This window comes from Mirounga leonina, unplaced genomic scaffold (genome assembly GCF_011800145.1).
Source record: "Mirounga leonina isolate KUSES-001 unplaced genomic scaffold, KU_Mleo_1.0 Mir_168, whole genome shotgun sequence".
Lineage (NCBI taxonomy): Eukaryota > Metazoa > Chordata > Mammalia > Carnivora > Phocidae > Mirounga > Mirounga leonina.
The window spans coordinates 64,121,121-64,147,074 of record NW_023270426.1 but is presented as its reverse complement, the minus strand read 5'-3'; the positions used below and the strand labels follow the sequence as shown (position 1 = coordinate 64,147,074).

The following is a 25,954-nucleotide window of genomic DNA, read 5'->3' as shown; positions in this document are numbered from 1 at the left end:
ACAATCCTGCGATCAGGACCTGAGCGGCAGGCTGAGGTTTCACCAACTGAGCCACCCAGGTGCCCCTACTGGTGTGATTTTAACAGAAAATTGATACTTTGGAAGAGAGCGTTTGAGTGTGAAGAAACCTCTGAGCAAGGGATAGTGGCTTGAAAAAATCAAAAGCTGTTACCATTTAGGATTAAATTTTTCTGCTCCCTGGTACTATTCTTCGGCTTCCTAAAACCATCATCCCTTTTCTTCAAAATGATGTATGGCAGGACCTTGTCTCTTGGGCCTTCGTTTTCATCACAAATAAATCAACGCCATTCCGCACCATTTGCTCCTCTCCACAGGCAAAACTTCAAACCGCTAGGGCCAGAGAATCCCCAGGAGTGTAGTTCTCGGGACCGACATCTGGGTGTCAGGTGCTACGGCCCTAAGCGCGTCCAAAGTTGGGGAGTGAGTTGGAGGAGATGCCAAGACTCCCCCTCTGGGCCTGCGCCACATCCGGGGCCTTCGAGAGGTTCTGAATACCACAGTACCACCCACACAATTCAGGAGCCTCCCTGTGCCTGGAGCCCCGCCTCTGTCCCAGGCTCCAGCTGGCCACGCTCGGCCACGCACATGACGTGTCGACGTCACATATTACGGCACGTGCTGCGCGGCCTGAGAGGACTAGGGCAGAGGCTTATGGTTAAACGTGTTTGGAAGGGGGAATAGTTGGACCTCGGGCTCCTGGGCTTTTATTTCTGGGCGGGAGGCGGCTGGTGGAGGCGGAGGCTGCAGCCCCGAAGGCCAGGAGGGCCTTGGGGAGATGCACTGCTAGTGGCCCAGAGCGGAGGGCAAGGAGGCAGCCTGCACGTGGCATCTGCACCTGCGCCTGCATGAAATGCACGGCAGCCCCCTCCGGCCAGCACACTTACGGGAGAGCCAGTGGAGGTGAGGACAGCCCCCAGGGCCATCAGCATCTCCCGGCAGCTGCCCCAGGCTAGCCTCTGCTGAGAGCAGCTCTGTTTAGGAAAAGGGATCTTTCATCTTTATGTTTTAAACTCAGTAAGGATGAAATTTGAGTCAAGAGATTTTGAGTTTGGGCGAGATTACACCATTACCTTGAAAGTAAACTTTATGTAGAATATAAAGGTACTTAGTTTATCTAAAAAATACTGATTTTGCCCCCAAACACTAAGCAATAATGTCGAAGTGGTATACACCCCTGATATCTCCGGTCCTTCTCATTTTCTCATGGGAGTTCTTCCTTGACATTTATAGTAACACAATCTTCTCTGTATACTGTTGTATTTCCATTCCTAGTATAGCACTTATTAGTACATGGGATGACCTCATTTATTTGCTTGTTTGTTTATAGTATCTTCTTAATGCAAGGTCAAGGAGAGCTGTGATCCGGTCTGTTTTATTTATCATCTCCAGCTTCTAACACAGTGCCTGATGTTTGTTGATTAGAGGAAATCTTTTATGACTCTTTGGCCACCGAAAGCTGGTGCCCTTCCTGTTGCTTGCAAGGAACAACATCCTATGTATGTCTGTCTTATTTATATTTTATTGTAATTGTCCCTGAATATGTCTGTGTTATACTGTGTGCTTCTTTATCTAGAACAAGGACTTTTATTGTTCATTTTTGTATCTTATGTGCCTGGCATGCAATGAACACTCAGATTTTGATTGCAAAAGTGAAAGCTATCCATAATAGAATTTCTGATAATCTGTATCTTTTCTAAACCTCTTAGACTATCTCAGAATATTTCTCCTCTTGATGGTATTTTTGCCCTGATATTGAAAGCCATGCACTCTAACTAAAGAAGGTAATAAGTGTGGTGAAAAGAATTCAAAATTTGGAAAAGAGAATCTAGATAAGAGTTTTTGTTCTGCCATTTGCTGGCTTGGAGATACTCTCTAAATTTTTCAAAGCCTGGCTTATCATTTGTAGATAGAGATAATAATACTTATATATGGTCTATGTAACCATTCTGTTTCTTTGTATAGAATCAAAAATAAAATCTAGCTTTAATACACCTCTTTAAAAGAAAAAACAAAGAATTCTCCACATTCCCATCCTCTGCCTACATAACACATATGAGACATATTTAGTTTTTAGTTTTATTGAAACTTATTCATGTAAAAAATGACTAAAAGCCACAAATTAGGCAGGTATGATTTAAATCTTTGGTCAGAAAGACTTTATTTTAAATAAAGGGCATTATTATTTATATAAATGTTATATATAATCTTCATAATTTAGGACTATAGGCAATTTATTTGTCTTTTAACATGTAAGAATTATTTGTGTATAAAATAGCTTAGAAATACCTAAGGGGATTGCTTGGTACTGGCTGAAAATAAATGTAGTCTCATGGCGAGCTTAGATAAATTCACACTTAGTGAATTAAGGCTTGTCTGGGCTCCACTTCAAAGAGGTGTGATCAACTTGCTATTAAAGTGTTGTGTCAAAATAAAGAGTGGGTTGCATCATTTACTGTATTCATTTTTGGCACTATTGAATGAACATAATTTTCTTTTTTATAATTATGTAGAATTACATGGAATAACTAGTTTTTCATTATGCTTGAACATTATTGGTTTGACCAGAGAGATCTTACATAAATATCTGTACATTCTATGACCCTAAGGGAAGGGACCAAAATACACAATCTGTATTGGTTCCTGAAAAGGTTACTGCAGAAGTAGATAAATCTAAGACTTCCAACCAAAGGCCATAAAAAACATGGATTGTGAATACTTAAATGTATCTAATATGTATTTCTTTGCTTTTCTTGATATGCTTCAATTAAGACTGCCCGTTTCCAAGGTGGAAGAATCTATCAGAAGATATGCAGCTGCTCAGAAATCCTTACTGAACAGTGATGACTACAAATTTGATGAGCGATATGTAAGAAAAGATTGATTTTAGTTTAAAACATAGATTTATAACAAAATTTTCAAAGACTGAAATAAGATCTGCTTTTCAGAATATGTTATATCATATAAAATTCTATATATATATAGAATTCGTAATATATATGTTATATATAATTCAGAATATGTTATATATAATTCTTTCAATTGTTATAAAGAATATAGTTGTGAAACATTCACCTTAAATCTGAGCAAGTTACTGGTGAAAGCAATGGCTTTTCTTGGTTCATAGAAAATAGCAATAAGTAGTATGATTCTGTTCCACTGTATGCAAGCTCCAACAGAGTAAGGCTTTTTGTCTGTTTTGTTCTCCCAGTGCTGAACAGTGGTAGCACATAGTATGTGCTCAGTAAATAGTGAATGAGTGAAAGAACTCCCCTTACTGTTATTACTGGAATAGCTCTTGATGATAATTTTTTCATAAAAGTTGTTACAGCAATTTGCTCATCCGGTTATTTCATTTTATTGTTTTTTATTAAATATGGAGAAATCATATTTATAAATTGTTGTAAGATATAAATTACAGTACATTGATATTTGTACACATGATTAAGTTTTAGAAAAAGTATATTACCATTACCTTTGTAATTGTCACGTGCCCTTGGTCCAATCCTATGTCTTTGCGTCCCACCCTATTCTGAATTTTATGTTTATTGTTCCCTTTCTTTTTCTTTATAGTTTTACCACAGTTATGTGTGCTCCTAATATATTACTGAGTTTTGATTATTTTCAAACTTTACATAAATGAAATCTTACTGTGTTTTTTTCTGTATCTTTTCCTCATTCAAAATTATTATGTTCCTAAGATTTATTCATGATGTTGCCTGTAGCTATAATTTATTCACTTTTACTGCTGTATAGTAACTATTATGGATATATTATATAATTTATTTATTAATTCTGTAGTTAACAGATGTTGGAGTTGCTTACACTTTCTTGATTCTACAATTAGTGCAGCAGTGAACATTCTAGTTCATGTTTCTGGTGTTAGTGGGGATATTGCCAGAACTGGAATTGGTGGTCACAGCTATGCATGTCTTCAGTTGTACTTAATAATACTGTTTTTCAAAGTAGGCATGCCAATTTACATTCTTATTACCACTATATGAGAATTTCTGAGCCCCACATCCTTGCTAGCACTTGATACAATACGAAAGAAATGAGAAATGCAAGGAAAACTTGACAAGAATAGAATTTATGGAGGATTTTAACACTTGTTTTTTTAGTAATATGTCTAATAGGCAAAAATTAATAGGCTGTATAAGAATTGAATAATAGCACCTGGGTGGCTCAGTCATTAAGCGTCTGCCTTCGGCTCAGGTCATGATCCTGGGGTCCTGGGATCAAATCCCACATCGGGCTCCCTGCTCCGCGGGAAGCCTGCTTCTCCCTCTCCCACTCCCCCTGTTTGTGTTCCCTCTTTTGCTGTGTCTCTCTCTGTCAAAAAGATAAATAAAATCTTAAAAAAAAAAGAATTGAATAATACAATCAATAAACTCAGGTTTTTTGGTAATGTAAATGCATTTTTACATTTTTTGATTAAAGACTATATGTTCTTTTTTATGATTTAGGACATTTATAAAAATTTGTCATATAGTTGATCACAAAAGAAACCTTAAAATCAGGAAAGTAGAGATTTTATAGACCATATTCTTTTTTATATTTCATATAATTCATAGTCACAGATTTTAGTACTAACCTGTTAAGAACACAAAGCAATGGACAAATCTCACTTAGGAATATATTTGCAAAAATTGTAAATGAAATATTAGCAAATGACTCTAGCAAAATATCAAAAAATAATATGCTATGAACAAGCACACATTCTTTTCCAGGAATGCAAAGATGATTCCAATATCAGGAAAGCTAATACAGAATTTTTTTTTTTAAGATTTTTTATTTATTTTTTGACAGAGAAAGACACAGCGAGAGAGGGAACACAAGCAGGGAGAGTGGGAGAGGGAGAACAGGCTTCCCGCGGAGGAGGGGGCCCGATGTGGGGCTCCATCCCAGGATCCTGGGATCATGACCTGAGCCGAAGGCAGACACTTAACGACTGAGCCACCCAGGTGCCCCAATACAGAATTTCTTATATCAACACATTGAGGGGGGAAAAGTGATCATCTCCATAGATTATGAAATGGAAGTTGATAAAATTCAACAACCATTCCCAAACTGGAATTGGCAGAGAAATATGATAAAGATTATTTAGAATAACGCTTGCTGTTGGTTTTATGGTAAGCAGTAAAATATTAAAGGTGTTTTAATTGAAATCAGGAACAAGATAGGTGTCCCTTCCATAGTCATTGTTACTCAGCATTATTTTTGGAAGTCCTAGTGAATGCAGTTAAATAAGATAATAAAATAATTGGTATGGACATGGAAAAAGAAAGATGAAATTATTTTTTCCCCCTTGATGACAGTGAATACGTGGAAAATCTAAGAGATTAGTGGAAAAACCAAGCTGGGACAGGGATGAGGAACACCACTAGAAATAATAGAATGAAAAAGAAGGTAGCAGAGACTTTGCTTAACAGAAAATAAAACATACTATAAAGTCACTGTCGTCAAATTAGTGTTATAATGACATATAAATAGATCAGTGGACCAGAATAGAAAGTCCAGAAATAGTTCCCAGTATATCTGTGTGTGGTAGTGTATTTCATATCAATGAGAACAATAGTTTATTTAATCAGTAGTACTTAAACAATTGAATATTCAAATGGAAGGAAACAACAAACTATTAAAAATGAAGCATAGATGGATTAAAAAAATTTTTAATTAATTTTTAAAGAAAGAAAGCTGGGGGGGGCGCCTGGGTGGCTCAGTCATTAAGCGTCTGCCTTTGGCTCAGGTCATGATCCCGGCGTCCTGGGATTGAGCCCCACATTGGGCTCCCTGCTCCGTGGGAAGCCTGCTTCTTCCTCTCCCACTCCCCCTGCTTATGTTCCCTCTCTCACTGTATCTCTCACTGTCAAATAAATAAAATCTTTAAAAAAAAAAAAAAAAGGGGGCGCCTGGGCGGCTCAGTCGTTTGTTAAGTGTCTGCCTTCGGCTCAGGTCATGATCCCAGGGTCCTGGGCTCGAGTCCCACATCGGGCTCCCTCCTTGGGGGGAGGCCTGCTTCCCTGCTCTCGCTATCTCTGTCTCTGTCAAATAAATAAATAAAATCTTAAAAAAAAAAAAAAAGAAAACTGAAGAAAACTTGGGAGACTGTATGTCTAACGTAGGGCCTGGAAAAACTTCATTAACAGGAAAACCATAAGTTTTATAAAGAAGGATAGTTTTATTTGACTATATGAATATTTAAAAATAAAAAATCTGTCTTGAATATAAATTTTATTTTTTAAGGTAATTTACTTTTAATTTATAAAGGTATTGGATTTTCACTGCAGTTCAAGAAGCACTGATTTAGGTTGTGGGTTGCCTGTATTTCTGAGAAACTAGAAGATAGATTTAAAGTTAAAGTTGGAACATTTTTGACTACAGTATGTCATAGAAGATATATACTTAAATTTGCATATATTAGGAGACACATAATATCTGTTCATCCCATAAATAATGATGCTGTATTGACCACTAGATTAGTATGATAATGGCCGATCATTCCATGAGACCAGTAGGAGTCCCTTTAAGCTGGATTCTGTTTTCTTTGAATAGGATCACATTAATCTTCAAGAACTTCCTTCCTTTAGCTTAATATCTCCCTGGTTCGCCTTGTACTTCTCCTGCCCCAGACCTGATATCAGCTGTTTCTTCAAGGAGTCCTAGTTCATTGTAGTGAGGAATGATATTAAAGCCTAGATTCTAGGTACTAGGAGTGTTCTTTTCTACTGGATTGGCAATGTTTCCAGCCATTCCAGTCTGTACACCTAGAAAAAATGCATTTTTAAAAATCATTTTCAATTCTGTTTACCATTATAGTGTTTTACTTTGTTCTTTGATTTTCTGATGAGGTCTTTTTTTTCTCTTATACTGAAATTCTTTTATTTTATTTTATTTTATTTATTCATTTGAGACAGAGAGAGACAGAGAGAGCACAAGCAGAGGGAGAGGCAGAAGGAGAAGCAGACTCCCCACTGAGCTGGAAGCCCAGACTGTAGGGCTCCATCCCAGGACCTGGAGATCATGACCCGAGCCGAATGCAGATGCTTAACCATCTGAGCCACCCAGCACCCCTATACTGAAATTCTTGATTCTTAATGTTATTAACTCAAAAATGTGTTTATCCTGCACTATAAGGAAAATAATTTCAAATAACAAAACCAATAATAATACTACAAGAAAATGACTGAATGAAATTTAAAATGTCCTTTTAATTCTTCTTGTCCTTGCAGTGTTCTGGACTGTGTTCTAAAGTCACTGGAAATAAATCGTTTCTACGTGTTGTACAAAAATTTGATATACAGCTGTTTTTTCCTTTTTTTTTTTTTTTGTTTTAGGGATTTTTTTTTAAGGTTTTTGTTCCATTTTTAAGTTTTATTTTCCTGTACTATTGAGACGTTCAATGACATTCTGCTAGCCAATCCCTTATATATGCTTTTTTTCTCCCTAGAGAGTTTTCAGATCTTCTTCTGGCAGAGAAAAAAATCTTAATGTTCCAAATTCTTACACTGATGGGTCTTTGTGTGTGTCTTTCAATATAGTTTTCTAGTTTTTAAAATTTCTAACACTTTGTCATTTTTTTTAATTTATTTTTTTTGATGTAGTGTTCCGTGATTCATTGTTTGCGTATAACACCCAGTGCTCCATTCAATACGTGCCCTCTTTAATACCCATCACCAAGGCTAACCCATCCCCTCACTCCCCTCCCCTCTAGAACCCTCAGTTTGTTTCTCAGAGTCCACAGTCTCTCATGATTCCTCTCCCCCTCCAATTTCCCCCCTTTCATTTTTCCCTTCCTACTATCTTCTTCTTCTTCTTCTTTTTTTTTTTTTAACATATTGTATTATTTGTTTCAGAGGTACAGGTCTGTGATTCATCAGTCTTACACAATTCACAGCGCTCACCATAGCACATACCCTCTCCGCAATGTCTATCACCCAGCCACCCCATCCCTCCTACCCCTCACCACTCTAGCAACCCTCAGTTTGTTTCCTGAGATTAAGAATTCCTCATATCAATGAGATCATATGATACATGTCTTTCTCTGATTGACTTATTTCGCTTAGCATAATACCCTCTATTTAAGATTTCAGCTTTTTGATGGCTGCATAATATTCCATTGTATATATATACCACATCTTCTTTATCCATTCATCTGTTGATGGACATCTTGGCTCTTTCCATAGTTTGGCTATTGTGGACATTGCTGCTATAAACATTGGGGTGCATGTGCCCCTTCATTTTTTTTTTTTTTAAGATTTTTTATTTATTTGACAGTGAGAGATACAGCGAGAGAGGGAACACAAGCAGGGGGAGTGGGAGAGGGAGAAGCAGGCTTCCCGCTGAGCAGGGAGCCCGATGCGGGGCTCGATCCCAGGACCCCGGGATCATGACCTGAGCCGAAGGCAGACGCTTAACAACTGAGCCACCCAGGTGCCCCTGCCCCTTCATTTTTAAATATAAATATTTTGAAAGTTTTCCCATGTATATTCTTTTGATGTCTATTGCATTACATGATTTCATTTACTTTACTCACATATTTATCAGTACTACACCCATTATTATGCTACACTTTTGTCTTCTATTCTCAGATATACAGTATAATAGACTGCAGTTAATTTACCCAGCATTATTTACCAAAAAGAAAGCAGAAAGGGAAATCAAAGACAAATGTTCTTATCATGTCTGTTTTCTAGTTCTTAATGATTGAGCTCATATTGAATTGATTATTTCAGTTAATTAGAATATATCACATGAGCTAGTATTCACTATGATGGGTAAAATAAATAAAAATGTAGTGCTTTGTATGTGGGGAAGAGTGTTCTTCCCATAATGTGTGATAAACATTGTGTGTGTGTGTGTGTGTGTAATGTGTCTTATGTGTCCTGTATTTACATGTCAGTTGATTGACTCTATGATGAATTTGTTAATGGTAAAATTTTTCATCCTACCTGAGACATGTATAATAGATTTGATTATATGCATTCAGGAAATATTCATTGTAATATTGTAAAATTAAAAAATACATAAAAGCACTGTCCTGGTTTTGGGAATATAGCTTTGAGCTAACCAAAGACCCTGAACTTATGGAGCTTATATTGTGATGGTGGAAAAAAGACAACAAATAAGTCTGACCTTCTCAGCTTCCTACCATCTAACCAACCTCAGCAATTCCCACAATTGTGTAGCAATGCTAACGTTGCAAATTCTGTCTCGTATATGGCCTGCCACTTTATTATAACTATTTGAGTACTTCCATTGGGCTTTCCGAGGCTACTCAATATTAATGGTACACAACTGGAATTTTAGAATATAATTATTAAATAATTTTTAAGAAACAAAATGATATAAATATACCTGTTTTGAAACATTTTTGAAAAATCGTATTTGCAAGATATATAGCAGGTATTTACTTTTGGTATTAAGAAGATGATTATTTACCCTACAGAAGAATTTTATCTAGTGTTACTTTTTTTTTTATAGATAATGCATCCTTTTTTTAATTTAAGATTTTATTTATTTATTTGAGAGAGAGTGGCAGGCAGAGGGAGAAGCAGGCTCCCCGCTGAGCAGGGAGCCCGATGTGGGACTCGAGTCCAGGACCCTGGGATCATGACCTGAGCCGAAGGCAGATGCTTAACGACTGAGCCACCCAGGCATCCCTATCTAGTATTACTTTTAAAGAATAAGTTCCCCTACTGTATTTCAAATGATTAAAGTTAGAAACATCCTGTTTACACACAAGCTGCCTCAAATTCTTACTATAATGAGAAGGTCTAGACATTTTCTCTTGTGACCCAGGATTTCCCATGCTTGGTCAACTTATGCATTCAAAAGGGATCACAAGAATGATAGTAACCTATACTTCACTGGCTTTGCCCCACCTGCAAAACTTCAGATCTCTCCAAAGGTTTGAATCTGCTCCTTTCCCTCCAAGTATTTTTGGGAATTCCTGAAAAGTGTCTAATTATTAAGAACAAATCTGGTCAGCTCCATTGCAGGTAGCATCTGCTTGGCACTTGTGACTACTTCTATGGATATCATTATGTCTCCCTTGGGCACTGCTTCAGTTTTGGCTCTGTTCTGGACACTGCATCCTCACGATGAGTACCACTGCTAATGCAATGACACAAAGAGCCAAAGATCTTTGGCAAAGTCCTAAAAATGCCTCCTTTCCCTTTTTGCTTTTTGTGGGAGGGGGTACCCCAACTGTATAGCTAATTTGTGTCCACTGTCTTAAGAAAGCTTAGTAAGAGTGTTTAAGGTCTCTCTTTTCATTCCATCTACTCTGAATCCCTATTGGATGTGAGATCAGGGATAGATCTGAGTGACATACACCACCCTATGCTCAGAATCACTTTTCCCCCAAGAAATTAAGGCATTGTTACTTGATTGGCTTTGTCAGAGCTGGCCAATGTAATTGAATCTGGGTTCTCTTCCAGAAGGATCCTGCAGTCTTGTGTGTGTATGTGTGTATATATATATAATACACATATATATATGGGCTTTTATCAGTCTGCTGCATCTGTTGTCCAACATCAGGACCTGTCTGAGCCTTTGACAGTAGAAGTGGAGACCTCTCCTACACACTAGACTGATTTATATAAAACTTTTCTCTAGTCTCTGAGCAAAGTGATATACTATCATACTTTCAATCATACTTCATGACATAAACTTGGCATTTAATCATTAGACATAAGTGAATAATCATATGGAAACAGTTTTTCTGTAGTATTTTTAAAAATTTGTGTGCCTTGTCTGCCATGACACACAACTTTTTAGGAATAAAGAACCCAATTAACAGTGATTTTTATTAGTATTTTCCTTTCTAAGCCTTGTTTGTGTACATATAAACTTTGGGTTGTCATGAACTATATTGTTTTCTACACATTTTGTTCAGTTTATGTGCATAGTTAGATTTTTAAGGAGTCCACATTTTACAAATATAATGAGCAGAAGGTTTTCTATAGTTTTGGGGTAACAATCATTTCAGGAATGTTAGGTACAGGTTCCCCTACTTTTCAAAAGTTTGTGTTATACCACTGGGCTTTTATGAAAGACCTGGTGGTGGTACCTGTTTTCACTATCCAAAAGAAATCCAAAGAGGATTTTCACTTTTATGAAAAAATGAAAATAGCATTCAGTGTGTGTGTGTTGCAGCAAGCCATTATAGAGGGTGTGGGCACCCGAACAGTAAGAGTGGCCCTGCCAAGCTCCCTCCCCGGAACTACACTCAGTATGAAGCTGTGATAGCTTTGAACCGTGTCTGTGAGCATCTGTGCTTTACCTCAATTTATTTTGTATATCCCTTAGCAAGATGTGTCCTAAGGTATCAGAAAAGCCTGAAAGAGGTTACTTTTTGGTCTGGAAACAGTCAAAATAACTTTCTGTATAAATTAATGATAATTGCTTCTTCGCTTTACTCCGTTTTGGCTTACAAAATGTTTCCTAGGAATAGAAAAGCTCTTTCTGATAGCAGAGGAAACCTGAATTTGAATTACTTACAATTTATGCCATCCTGAATGGCCTTGCATTAACTATCTTTATACAAAGTATTATTAAGGATTTTTTAAATAGGGATATATTCCCAATATATTGGTATGGGTAATATTAATGTATTGCTTTGTTTGATATTTTCAGATTGCTTTCAAAACATTCCTACCTCTGAGAGTTATTACAAGAATTAAGAGATGAGTGGTGTAACCTAGCTCATAGCACAGTGTTAAATTAATTAAGCAAAGAGGCCATTAGACTGAGGTGGCTCCCATGCCTTAGCAGCCGACACAAGCAAACCAAAACCTAAGCCTGTAAATGTCTCAGGATTATGCAGTCTAAACCTAAGGATGACCAATAACAAACAGCCAACTAGGCTTTCCTAAAGAATGCAAGCCCTTGAACTATACCCAGTCAAATAATTTGCTTCTTTGCTTCCATGTCTTCTGTATAAAAGCCTTGCCCCTAGGGGCAGTCTGTGAAGTACTTCTAATCACTTCTGGTTTGGTGATGCCTGATGAGAATAAATTTTTGTTCAAATAAATTCTTAAAATTCTTAATGTCCCTCAGTTTATCCTTTAACAACAGTTAACTAGTATGTATTTGACCTTAGTAAGTGTCCGTACACTTCCTCCAGATAATGATTTTTAAAATTACTTTGAGGGGTGCCTGGGTGGCTCAGTCGAAATTCTTTGTTTAGGCTCAGATCATGATCTCAGGGTCCTGGGATCTTGCCCTGAGTCACGCTTAGTGGGGAGTCTACTTGTAGATTCTCTCTCTCCTCTCCCCCTGCTCACATGTGCTCTCTATCTCAAATAAATAAATAAATCTTAAAAAATTATTTTGACATTATTAAACATTTACCTTTAACTGAGATTTACAGTCTCAGAGCATGCTGTGAGCTGGAGGAACATAGCACTGGGACGAACAGAACTAATCCACTTGTGAGTTGGCACCCAAAGGAGGTGGGTTCCAGTCCAAATCCTTGACTGGGCCAAGGATGATTCTGAAAGAATTTGTTCTTGAGACTTGACAGATAATACTTGAAATCAGAAGTATAGGTCTGTATCAGTTGAGTTCGAAGTAGGTTTAAGGGAAGGATCTAGTTAGGGTGGTTATCAGGGTTCCAGCCAGTTGTGTGCAAAATCAAAACAGGCTGAAACCCATGTGAACAGGGCAAACTCAGTATTGACTTTTCACCCAAATTTTGCAAACTTTCCAAAAAACAAAGTAGCTGTTGTAGGGACGCCTGGGTGGCTCAGTCGGTTAAGCATCTGCCTTTAGCTCAGGTCATGATCTCAGGGGCCTGAGATGGAGCCCTGCATCCAGCTCCCTGCTCAGTGGAGAGCCTGATTCTCCCTCACCCTTTGCCCCCCTCCCCAGGCCCCCGAACGGGCCCCACTCATGCTTTCTCTCTCTTTCTCTCACTCTTGCTCTCACTCTGTCTCAAATAAATAAATAAAATCTTTAAAAAACAAAGTAGCTGCTGTGTATTTAACAATGACTGCCATCTATTGAACATATCTGGTCCATTAAATAAGTTCTGTCACATTTTGAAATGTGAAAGTTAGGTTAAGAAAACATAATTTGCCCAAGGTTACACAGCCTGGTAGGTAGGTAGGTGATAGAGTTGGAATTCAAACTGGGTTCTGACTGAATCCCAAAACTCTTTATTTTCTAATTAAGCTTATATTGCCTTCACTTACAGTGTAAAATGTTCATTTTCTTCCAAGCTTTGTGCAAATAAGAGATTCTTTTTTTCTGTATTAAAGCCTTTTAAATACAAATAAATTTGCAGGGCTGTTATAAAATTTGAAGGTATTTGTAACTGTTTCCTAATTAATTTTTATAAGTGTGGAGCACTGTATCATGAGCTGTAAAGAAAACATCATAGTTAAAGAAGATAACCATTAACATTATTTATTTTGTCTAACTTTATTACCTGAAATAACATAAGATACATAAGGATATAGCCATAATTAAAATTAAGTAAAACCCATAATATGATCAGATATGGTCACAAATATAAAATAAGTGTGGCGGGGTAGGATTTTTTAAAATCTCATTACCCCCTGTCTTTTTTTCATCATTCCTCTCCCAAGGAGAGTCATTAAGAAAGCAAAGACAAAAAGAACTTTGTTAGTATGACACAGAGTCTGGTAATGCTTTAAGTGTGGACAATATTAGCATGAGGACCCCGTTTTTTCTTACAGATTTGTTAATTTCATAAGATGCTTAGGAGGGTGAGAACTAATAAGAAGAGAAAAAAAAAACTGGATGAAACCAATTGGGAGCTAGGACAGACATCAGGAGGTGGGCAGATGGATGAAAAGAACTTAGGAGATCAATGAGATTGGAAAACAGGGAAGAAGACAGAAGAGAGAAGGGACAGCCAACTGTTCCTCTGGGGTAAATTCTGATAGGACATATCATAATAGGACAAATGAAGGGTTACATTTCTTACAGACTTGCAGTTTGTGTGTTCATCATTGTCTAATAAGATTTTCTTTCTGGCAAAGGATTGCAACTTCCACATATTAAGGGTGTAATTATCTTAAGCATTAGGGTCATGGTGGAGGAAAGCATGTTATTCTAAGGTTAAGAGAAGTATTTGTGGTGTGGTGAAGAGTGTTCTCAGACAGATTACGACTAAAGACAAATTGAAGGCAGGGATCTGGCAGGCTTCACATTTTTCTATTTCCTAGATGGCTCCAATGAACAAACCTCTAGCACCCACAGCTTATGCTTGACAAAGACAATGGTCTAGCTACAATTCATTGTAAAGGCTTCAAATTAAAATCAACTCCAAATTCATCCACACTAAAATATTAACTAGGTATTCAATCAAATCCACATGATATGAAATTCTTCCTAGATTTGATAAATGGAAAATAATGGAGTGGGAGAGTACTAGGAGGGAAAAAGATGAGGAAGAAGTAGAAGAAGAAGGAGGAGGAAGAGGAATTTTAAAGAAGAGAAACCATAGATTTTATAATTTTGCTTGTTTTTGACCTAGTGATCTTTATTTGAGTGAAGGAAAAACAATCTGTTCAGAAGTCTTTCTGAACTAACTTCTGGTGTTTCTTTTCCTCTTGGCATCATGTGTGAAGCATTTCTTTTAAAGCATATGCCAACTCTCTTCAAAGGGAGCTTTGTTCTCAGATGATCCATTAGTTGAGGTATCACTGTAGAAGTTGGGTCCAAATTCCAAATAATGCAGAACTCCTTAGTATGGTTTATTTTTCATTCTCCTTTCTCCTCCCTTTATGCCTTCAAACACATTCTTCCCCTTCTCACTGCCAGAGTGGTTTCAGAAGATTCTGTAACAAGCTCTCAGAGGCCCATTGTGCAGTAACAAAGAATTCTGGCAACGAGCTGTAGGTTCTGTCCTTGCCTGCTTTCCTGAGTGGAAGGGTGCCCTCATCCCTCACTAATGGCAGAGTAGGACAAGTGTTGTCCTGGCGTGCAAACTTGCCAAGCACTAGGAACCCAAGCAAGAATTTGTCATGCCAATCAAACCTGTTGGGTGGATATGTGGGCAGGTGTTGAAGAACTTTTCTGGAAGAAGTATATGCAATCTCGTTGTAAAGGGGATATGGGTGTGGGAAACAATGGGGAATAAAGTCCCCTAGGGTTCACTTGCTTTCCCAGGGACTTACAAAGTGGACCCAGTGTCCCATGTTCTTTTGAATTGTGGTTAGGTGATGTTTTTCGTTAAGTTTTTTCCCCCCTAACTTCTTTTTGTCTCAGTCGAGGGGATCCAGAAAGTCATCATGGACCTTATAGATGAGTTTAAAGATGAATTCCCTACCATCCTAAGATTATCACAGTCTAATCAGGTAATGTGATTTCATGACTTTGAAAAGGATTACAAAAAGTATATTGTATTTTTAATATCATATCCATTATTTAATGCTTGACTTTGAGATCAGTGCCTGAAGCTTAGGAAGAAGTTAATTTTGCCTCAGAAGAACAAATTTCAAATCTTACTCAGTGGGTGGGTCTATGGAAAGCAGAAAGATGGTGGACAAAGAAATGAGATAGATAATTTTAAAGATAATCACCGTGTTGTTAGATTGGAACTGTGGAGCTCTCTCGTAGCCACAGTTGCAATGTATGTAGTTTGCTACATTTACTTAAGATTTGCTTAATATAAAAATCAGGAAAATACCTAGATATATTTTAACTAAAATCTATGGCAATTAAATTAGTGGAAAAAAACCCAACATAAATTATAATAATGGAAAGATAAATAAGGTATGGGTGTATGTTTTAATGTGGAAAGAAAATAGTGATATCAGTTTAAACAAAGCATATGTACATATGTTTTGTATAACCTCTGTTCCCAAAAGCATTTGAGACAGATAAAATATGGGGAGTGGAAGAGGGAATAGGTAGAGAATTCTGAAAAGACATCTGATCAGGAAAAAGTAACATTTTGTAACCTAGTTTACTTAAAAATACACAGCTCTTAATGGAAAAGTATATTTAGTCATCTAGACCACAGTTGGAATAGAATATGTTGTAAAGTTACATGGTACAGTAATAATTTCCTCATCCAGATATCAGAGTTTTGGCCATATCAAACATGAGGAACATAGCCAAAACCTGGAAGTAAACAAAAAAGCTCTCTGAGTAACATAGTAATCACAAAGTCTATATATTTCATTCCAAAGGAGAGATATTAGAGCCACTTTTAAACATTCATCCATACAACCAGGCATCAGACATTTACTAAATACTTTCCTATTGGCTGGGACTGGGGAGAGGGAATACAGAGATAAGACAGGATGCTTTCAGTCAATTAGCTTAATCTAATGGAGACAGAATTGTAAACAAGTAATTGTTTTGGAATATGGTAAGAGGTAAATCCAACTTGGAGGAATGAATGGCTCTACCTAAGATGGTCAGAGAAGGCTTTATGGAGGAAGGATGCTTAAATTGGGTTTCAGAGGATGAATATGAATTTTCAAAGTGAAAAAAGGGATAGGGTAAGTGGATAGGAGCAGAGGAAGCAGTGTCCGTTAGGACAAAAAGTGTGAAACCGCATAGCATGTTCCCAAAATATCAAGTACATATGAACCAATGGCATTAGTCTTGGGTCTAGACTTTGGGGAGGGCTGATACTGAAGTGTATATATCTGGATACCTAGTGGTAAGATGGCATCCCAATGGTGGTCCACTAAGTAGGATAGGATGAGGCTTAAAAGCTCCAGACTACAAACCAGATTTTATAAATCTGTATCTTAGACTCATTGTCTAGTTGCTTCTCCCTTTGGAATTCCCCTAGTTTTAGTATAAAGTCTTTTTCAATGTTGGAGATTTTTCTTGAGTATGCTCTGGAGTACTAGAGAAGGAATGGGCAGGTGACCATGCTTGGTCTAGGATGTGAAATGGCTGAGACTGGCACAGTCTGGGAAGCCCTGTTTCCCCTTCCAAGTTGTGATTCTCTCACCATTGACAACATTAAGGAAACTGGGTTTAATAATCTAAGAAGTTGCAACTTTCTTTACAACTCCCTTCCTCTCTTCCTACCCCCTGAATAGCCTCATTATCACTAGAGCCATAAATTTGGTTTAATAGTGAAATAGCTTGATATTCTGATCCCAAAGAAAGAACTCTGAGTTCCTATTTCCAACACACTGAAGTTATTTACTTATAAGAACTTTACCTCATTCAGAGAAGAATATAAACAGTTACTTTATGTCTCATTTTTAACACACATTGTTCTTTTTCCATCATTTAATTTGCTGAGATTGCCAAGAAATCCAAGTTCTTAGGGGATATTGTAACATATTGAAGTTACTTGTACTTCAAAAATAAATTATTCAGAAAACAGTGCTAATACTTGGATAACTAAATTATACTTGAAAGGTCAGATTGTAAATACTACAAATTTTATTATTTTGGGGATGATCCATAATTCCCAAGCATACTGAAAGGAGTGGTTTTAAGAATGCTTAGAGGGTTTTAATTAATTGGGTTGGATTTTAAATCTCTAAATTTCATGATTAATATTTAAAACTTTTTAAAAAGGTTTTAGGCATTTATTTATTTAGGAAAAGGCCATATTGTTGGCCTGAAACAAATAAAAGTTTTGGTGGGAGTGATGGTGGGATTTTTATAGAAGGATATATCCAAGAATAGTGGTTATTAAATAGTTCTTTATGACTAATGATTTTGAAGGAAATTTTCTTCCTGGGGCTGAGGGAAGTTAATTTTAGAATCTTAGCGTGAGGTCATGGCTTCTGATGTCATGTATGCTCCAGTCCAACGCAGACCCCAGTACCTTCAGTATCCACTTCCTTTAGCAAAAACAATGATTTTTAAAGGTTTTCATTTGCAAGTTGCAAATGATTTCCATATGAGAGCTTAAAAATACTAAACTTTTACATTTGAACAAATGAAAAATGTATTTTACAGTTAGGAAACTAAAAAGTTTTAATTTAGATGATCTTTACTTGAATGAGAGAAATCCTTTGTGGTAAAATAGGGTCAATTTTTGTGGTTTTAATTATGAAAGACAATTATGTGTTTTATTCTGTAATTATCTTGCACTTAACCTTATACTGTAAAATTGGGAGTTATAAGCAGAACATATTAGAATCCATATAAAACTTTGGATTTTTATAACTGTAGATGTACTTTTCTGAATTCTCTTGGCTTCTTTTTTTTTTTTATAACACGTAGGACAAAACTCTTGGGGCTGCACCAGTGACATCTGGAAATTACTTTTATTAGTATAGAATTTCTAAATATGATGAGATAGGATTATGTTCTATAATTCAGTTATATTTTTGTCTTTGGTGTGTTGTTTCTAGTGGGACACTGTCATAATTGTCAAAGTTACAGAGCACATTGTACATTGAAAACTTTCAGGGTGGTTTCTAATTTAATATTTGGTATATTTCTCTATTTCTCTATGTTAATTTGTTATATTTTCTGATACTCCTCATTTATTCATTTCAACAAATATTTATAGAGTACCTTACTATCCACCAGACACTATTCTAGGTACTGGGGAAAGATCAGTGATCCAAATAGATATAAAACACTGCTGTCATAGAACTTACATCCTAGTCAAGTAGGAAAACAAGAAACAAGGAAAATAAACTATATATTATGTTAATGATAGGTCTTAAGAAGAAGAAGAAATATGGCAGAGATATGAAATATGGGTGGGAACAAGGAGAACAATTGACCATTGAGGTAGGGTGACTAAGAGGGTCTTAGTGAGAAAGTAATTCTTGAACTAGGACTTGAGGGAAGCAAGTGAGGAAACGTTGGTACCTTTGAAAAATCAAATGGCATAGCTAGTGCTAAGTCCCTGAGGTGGGAGTATACTTAACAAACTCAACAAGTAGCGAGGAAGAAAGGGAGAGAAAAAAAGACAATGAGGTTAGGGAGGTAAAGAAAAGACAACCTTTGTCGGGCTCTGTAGACCACTGTTTGTAATTTGGCTTTTATACTGAGTGCACTAGGAAGCCACTGAAGCAGCAGAGCAGAAAAGCAAGATAGGATCTAAGTGTTAATGGTATCTCTCTGGCTGAGGTGTTGAGGAATAGAGTGAACATAGACAAGGATGGAAGCAGAGAGACCATTGAGGAGGCTAATTTACTAGTCTGGAGAAGAGATGGTGGATAAATGCAATGGACTGAGTTTTGGCACAGGGGGGTAGTGAGAAGTGGTCAAATTCTAGGACTATTGAGAGAAAGAATTGAATAAGACTTGCTGACAGGTTGGTTTTTTTGGATGTAGAGTAGTAAAAAGCTGATGAATAGAAATTGGAGTTCAGCATTAAAACAGTTGATGATAGATGAGTATGGCTCTAGGAAAAAAAAACAGGAAAGCAGGATATATCCAAATAGCGAAATTTGGAGCAGGATTCTCGAAACAATCTGATTAATTGATACTAGGTTTCTTGTGGTAAATGATTATTACCATTGTGTGTCTCTGAGGTGGGGGGGGGGGAAGGGAGTTGGAATTTCTTTTCTCACATCTGGTAACGTACTCAGATGATAATGATGACAAAAAGAATCATGTAAACTTGCACATTTTGCAGCCAATTCCAGGATGCTTAGGACAAGAGTCAAACAAAACCAGGGGAAAGAAGTGAGCACTTCTTCATTTGGGGTCAGCGTTTAAATTTACACACGTGGCTTGTTAGGAAAATATATAGCATATATAGTAGACAAAGGGAAAAGCTGGTAGCTCAAAAAAAGGAAAAAAGAAACGTTTTATTTAACAAATTTTTTTACCAGAGCCTATTTTAAAAATTAACTGAAGGTAAGAGTGAATTGGAATCATCACTATAAACTGGTGACTATTTTTTTTTTTTAAAAGAGGAAAATCTCATTCTGCATCTCCAGGACTGTAAGTAGCCTCTCCTCTGTTGTTTCCTTTCTATTCTCAGAGCCTCAAAAAAACCCCACCATGCACCTCAATGTCTAGATTTGGTTTCTAATACTATTCTGAAAAGCAGTAATGGTCTTCTTGGGAACAAGCTGACTGTATGTTTTGTGTCAGAGAGAATAAAAGTCAGATATTTTGTTGCTAGAGGTAATGTTTCTTTCAGAGATTCAGAGATATCTGTGAAAGTATTGAAAAAGGAAAGCATTTTAAAAACCATGAAGGGAGAAGCGCCTGGATGGCTCAGTCGGTTAAGGGTCTGCCTTTGGCTCAAATCATGATCCCAGAGTCCTGGGGTCGAGTCCCACAGTGGGCTCCCTGCTTCTCCCTGTGCCTGCCGCTCCCCCTGCTTGTGCTCTCTCTCTCTCTCAAATAAATAAATGAAATCTTAAAAAAAAGCCATGAAGGGAAGCACAGTCATCAAATTGTAATGATTTCAGCATTAAAAGGAAACAAAGATGATATTAACTAGGAACAAGTTGAGTCTGTTGGAAAAAGCTATGAATTTATGACAATATTAAATGAGAAATATAATACAAAGTGCACTGAAGCATTATTTTAATGCACACCTGAATTTTTAAAAATATTGTTTATCATAAATGCTATATTTTGGTCAACACAAATTATATGATCCTACAGGAGAGTTTTGATTCATGGATTATCAATTACAGATAGTCTTATTCTCTACAGAGGCAAATATTTATTTTTTTAAAAGATTTTATTTATTTGAGAGAGGGAGAAAGAGAGAGAGAGAGCCAGAGAGAGCATGAGTAGCGGCAGGGGAGGGGGAGAAGCAGGTTCCCCATTGAGCAGGGAGCCCAACTAGGGGCTTGATCCACGACTCTGAGATCATGACCTGAGCCAAACGCTTAATTGACTGATGCTGCAGATGTACATCCTCGTTGAAAGGCTAGTACACTTTTTGGTTATCTCCAGTCACCAATATTAAAACAGTAAGAGAAGCATTGAACTTTAATGACAAAAACAGCAATAATAAATTTATTTCTTCAGGATAACAGTTGAGGCATTTAAAGTAAATATACAGTACATTAGCTCTTAAGCAAATATATGCTGCTCATTGTAGACCAAAACAATCCATCTAAAAGCTGTTTTGTACTTATATATTTGGATTCAACAAATAGAGACTCAAAATTGCTTTTTGTGTTATAAACCATTAGTTTCCCCCAAGTCATATATGAAAAAGCCAGAATAGGCCATAACATTGCTTAAATGAATAATGGCAACTATACTTGTTGTTGCCTGGAATGCAGTCTAACCACATTGTAAATAATTTCTCTGTGGTTCACTTTCTGGTACAGCAGGGAAAGATCTACATGTCATATGTTTTGCTAATGCCACAAATTTTTTCTGTCAGAATGCTCACAAGTTTTGAAGTTTTTAGAAGTAAAAGTTTCTTGTTTGTTAATTAGTATATAGGGAATTTGTTTTATTTTTTTTTAATTGTACCATGCATTATATATGAATGCTTTATCATTTAAATTTTTAAAATAAACTGGGAAAATATTTGTAACAGTTTTGAATAAGAATTATTGTTCAAATAATTCAAACATTGAGTAATATTTGAATAAGAACTGCTTACTTTTGAAAGTGCTTTTTAAAAAATCAATGCAAAAATAAAGAAACCCAGAGAGAAAAATGAAACATTTAATTTAGATCTTTTGGCTAGTAACTTAAATTCTGGATATTTATGCTAAGGCAAAAATCATACATTTATTCAAAGGTTTAGGTATGTGGGGGTGGGATATAATTATTGGACACTGAGTATATGCATAGGACCATGCATAATGTGCTGTTATGTGGTACTTGGTCTTGGTCTGAAGGAGATTGTAATAATTCATGGGAGAATCACACATCACTCATTTTTTAGAGGCTTATTTTCCAGAAAAGAGAACCCATGCAGAAACCGTCCAAAATCAGAATGGCTGTCGCCTTAGCGAGGATCAACCGAGGAACATTAATTCAAGGATTAAACAGCATATCCAGATCTTCCAAATCAGTGGCCAAACTTTTGCAGCCTCAGCTTGCTTGTAGACTTCTAGAGTTAAGGGACATATCACATCGTTTGCTGAGGGAAGTTAATGCACCGAAGCAACCCCTCTATAACGTGCAGGTGAGTGAATGTTAACATTTGCACAAGATATGGACTCTTTTTTTTTAGAAACTGTTTTGAAATTGCAAGATTTGAAAATGTAGCACATTTGGTTGTCCTACATATAAAACAAGAATAGTTGGATAAGAAATGAATGGTTTGGTCTTTTTTCAATATACTATATATATTCCGGTTTAAATAAATCTGAAAGAGGAAGTAATGTGGACTTTTTTCCTGCTTTGTTATTTGATTGAGCTCTATGAAACTGAATTTCAAATGGTTCAACCTAAATATCAGCATACAGATTATCACTTATATGAAACCTAAAAGGAATCCTATAAGCCTTAAAAATGATGGTTTTGTTCCTTTTCCTTTTCCCCCATAACCTTGCTATGTTTCCAAGATAATCTTTGTTTGACTTAACATATTTGAGTATATTCAACTATATACTCATTGTGATAGACCCACCAACATCCAGTGTATTTCAAAGTACAGCTTCTACATTGTTATATTGAGGCTCTATTATATATGGTTAAGGACAACGGCTCTTAAAACCTTTTTCAGGACCAGTTCCATTTTTCTAAACTTTGTGACTTAGAACTCTGGGAGTTTCCGTTTGAGCATTATTCCAGGCATTCTAAATGTTCGTTACAAATGATTGGGACTCCTGCAAGCCTGGCACCTGAACCCCAGGGTGAATCATTTTGACCCTTTGTTGAAGGGAGAAGAACCGTGGCTCAAAGAGAGTGAAGCCAAAAGTATGTATTAGTTCCTGCAGTTGAACATCCAGAGTTGATAAGGCTTCAGGATGGAGGTACTCAAATGATGCCTTCAGGGTCCCATTTTTCTTTTCTACCCATCTCCTGGCTCTGCTTCCTCTGTGTTGCCTCCATTCACACACTGACTTTCCCTTCGTTCTTACAAGATGATTTGCCGCTGTTCCCAGGACTCCATCCTTCCAGGTTCAATTACAGCCCTAAAGAATGACAGTCCTGGAGCCAGTATTCCCTGCCAAGTCCTGAGGTTCACTCTCCGAGAAAGGCTTACCTCTAAACCAGGGGACTGGGGTGCACTGATTGGCCCAGGACCTGATTGCCTGCTTTCTCCCTACAGTGGAGGTTGGAGCTCCATCCAGACCACATGGCCAGAGAATGGGGAAAGGATGAATCCTCAAACAAAATTTGGGTTATTTTGAAAAGATGAGAAAATAGATGACGGGTGGCTAAAATCAACAAACTATCCTTTACATAGGAATCTCTCTTTAATCAAAGATTTTTAACATTTCCAGAAATCATAGGATGGGTTCAACTATGAATTGCCTGAGATAGCAATTATAAAAGGCTCCCTTATAATACCTGATGTTTGAAAGAGTAAAAAACGTTTTGTGTTTGTTACTTATTTCATTCTCTAAGCAGTATAAACCTTATTCCTGTATCTTTAGGTTGTCAAAAAGAAATACAGCTGAGCTGTATAATATCCACTGAAATACATTGCTAAAACAAACGTTTTGCCTTGATGTTTCTTTCCTTGCATTATTAACCCACAGTTTTTATAGAGGGTTGATATAAGAAATGTCCTTGGAAGAATATTTCTGTATGTATTATAGAATCACATTTAAAGACACTGTCCATTATGTCATTCAGTCTTTCCTTTTGCTTCTCTTTCCTAAGTCAGCACTGAAGAATCTGAGATTTTACACTATTTACGAGCTAACAAGTTCGCCTGCCACAGCTGTACAAACACACACACCGATAGAAGACCCATGACTCCCTTGAATCAGAGACAGAGAGTGTTTATTATTAACTGCAAAGCAGCAGTCAGAGCAATAGCTAAGCCCTCAGGTCCCACAGGGCAATGTGACAAGAGCCGAGTGTGGTGAGTTGCATCACAGCACAGCACAGGAGCCTGAAATTCGGCGACTCAGCTTTTATAGGAGTGCTGGCCCATTGGCCCAGCCTGAGAGAGAGAGACAGAGACAGAGAGACAAAGGGAGAAAAAGTAAGAGGGGGTTGGGGGAGAGAAGTAAATGTTTCTAGAGGGTTTAAGGAGAAGGCTTTCTCTTTAGTGCTCTGTGACATGTCTTGGGAAGTACGTCTCTAGATCTCTCCAGAGGAATATACTTTCTCTAGCTTCTAAAGCTGTTTGTTATTCAACCATGTCCTTTGCTCAGAAAGCCCAATCTGTACAGGAAAGAGAGACATCCACAGAGAATTGCCTCCCAGTACTCATGAAAATTCAGTGGCAGGAAAATAATCATCTTTCCAGATGAATTTATGTTTCCTTTTATCCAGTCATGAGAACTGAAAAACACAATGCATTTGCCTTTTTGTCCTGACTGACAGTGGGTTTCACAGGTAAATTGAGAGCTTAATTGTGATAACGTATTCCGGGAACCTGAGGTGAAAGAAGCAGGGGGTGGGAATAAATGACCTGTCTAAGGTCCATATGCTGACTGTGACTGTCTCTGTGACATCAGTTCAAAATCAACACCCATGAAATTTCTTCTCCTTTGCTCTTACTCTAATTGTCTTAGAATCTAGCTTTAATTTTTAAAATTCTTATCAATAAAATATTTCAAAACATTTTAAAGGCAGTGTATCAGAAGTTTCATCCAAATGTAAATTGGTAGTAATACTTTGCAATATAGATTTTGATATCTCCTTTATAAAAAGAAATATAATTAACCATGTCCTGATCCAGCCCCCACTTTTTTCTCTACCAAAGGTAATCATTTTCCTGAGGTTGATGTGAGCATTTGTGTGCATACTTTTATAGTTTCACTACATTTGTATACATCTATTATTCTCCATATATTTAAAATTTATATAAATTATATTATACTGTACTCATCCTTCTGAAACTTTCTTTTTTTCACTCAACATTTTTGAATGTGTAGCTATGGTTTATTATTTTAATCTTCTTTGTCATATCCCATTGTAAGAAAAAATAATCCACAGTTTATTATTGGACAGATGGGCAACTTAGTTTCCAGTTTTTTTGTTTTGCAAACAGTATTTCATTGAACACTCTTGTAAATGACTCCTTATCTGTGTGTGAGAGACATTCTCCAGGTATACATCTAGAAGAGGGATTACTGGGTCACAAGGGATGCATATCTTCAATTTTGTTAGCTGTTGTCAAAATGCTTTTTGTGAATCATAGTGATTCTTGAATCTAAGGATAATTTCTTCAGTTTTGGGAAATTCTTAGCCATTGTTTGTTCAAATATTACCTCTTCCTCATTTTCTCTAATCTCTTCTGGAGTATCTATTAAACATACTTCTGGAGTGTCCATTAAACATATCTATTAAACATATTCTTTATGTCTATTTACTTTACTCATATTTTCCTTTTACTTATCTCTTTTTGATACTTCCTGGGACATATACTCACACACTTATTGCTCCGCCTTTTAGTTCCTGGCACAGGGAAATTTTCTTCCTTCCTTCCTTCCTTTCTCTCCCACCCCTCCCTCCCTCCCTCTTTTTTCCTTCTCTTCTTTTTTGTAAACTCAGTCTTGTATTACATTTTGGAGTTTGATTTTATATAGAATTTCTAGGGGCATTTCTAGGGATATTTATGTAGAATTTCCACAGGGTTCCACATTAGCTCAGTCTGCCCTACTACTGGAACCAGATGTCCTTCATCTGGTATCTTTTATGAATTTTAATTTAAGATTGTTACATTTCTTTCTGGAAGTGATGTATTATTCTACTTTTTCATTTATTCAACATATATGTATTGAACATATACATGTAAAATCACCAGGTTAGATACTAGGATTCATAGATGTCTTGCTCTTGCCCTATATGGACTGTGTGGATGATAGGCAAGTAAGCATTGTCAGGGGAGTGCAGCAAGTGCATGATCAGAGTGTGCAAAGTGTGCTATGGAAGCATCAACAAGGGGCATATAATTCCACAG

General features: G+C 36.8%; 1 protein-coding gene across 2 annotated transcripts in view; it reads left to right on the top strand.

Annotated features, from left to right (window-relative positions):
* SPATA9 (spermatogenesis associated 9) overlaps positions 1 to 25,954 on the top strand; it is a 74,165-nt gene that overhangs the window by 37,442 nt on the left and 10,769 nt on the right. The window contains exons 3-5 of one of the 2 annotated variants that reach the window (XM_035014891.1): positions 2,791 to 2,887; positions 15,262 to 15,350; positions 21,824 to 22,051. In XM_035014891.1, the coding sequence (XP_034870782.1) occupies positions 15,285 to 15,350; positions 21,824 to 22,051 (294 nt within the window). In that variant the 5' untranslated portion in view covers positions 2,791 to 2,887; positions 15,262 to 15,284. Of the gene's footprint in view, positions 1 to 964; positions 1,518 to 2,790; positions 2,888 to 6,935; positions 6,979 to 15,261; positions 15,351 to 21,823; positions 22,052 to 25,954 lie in introns of those variants that run through there. The other variant, XR_004681015.1, reaches the window with a different exon arrangement.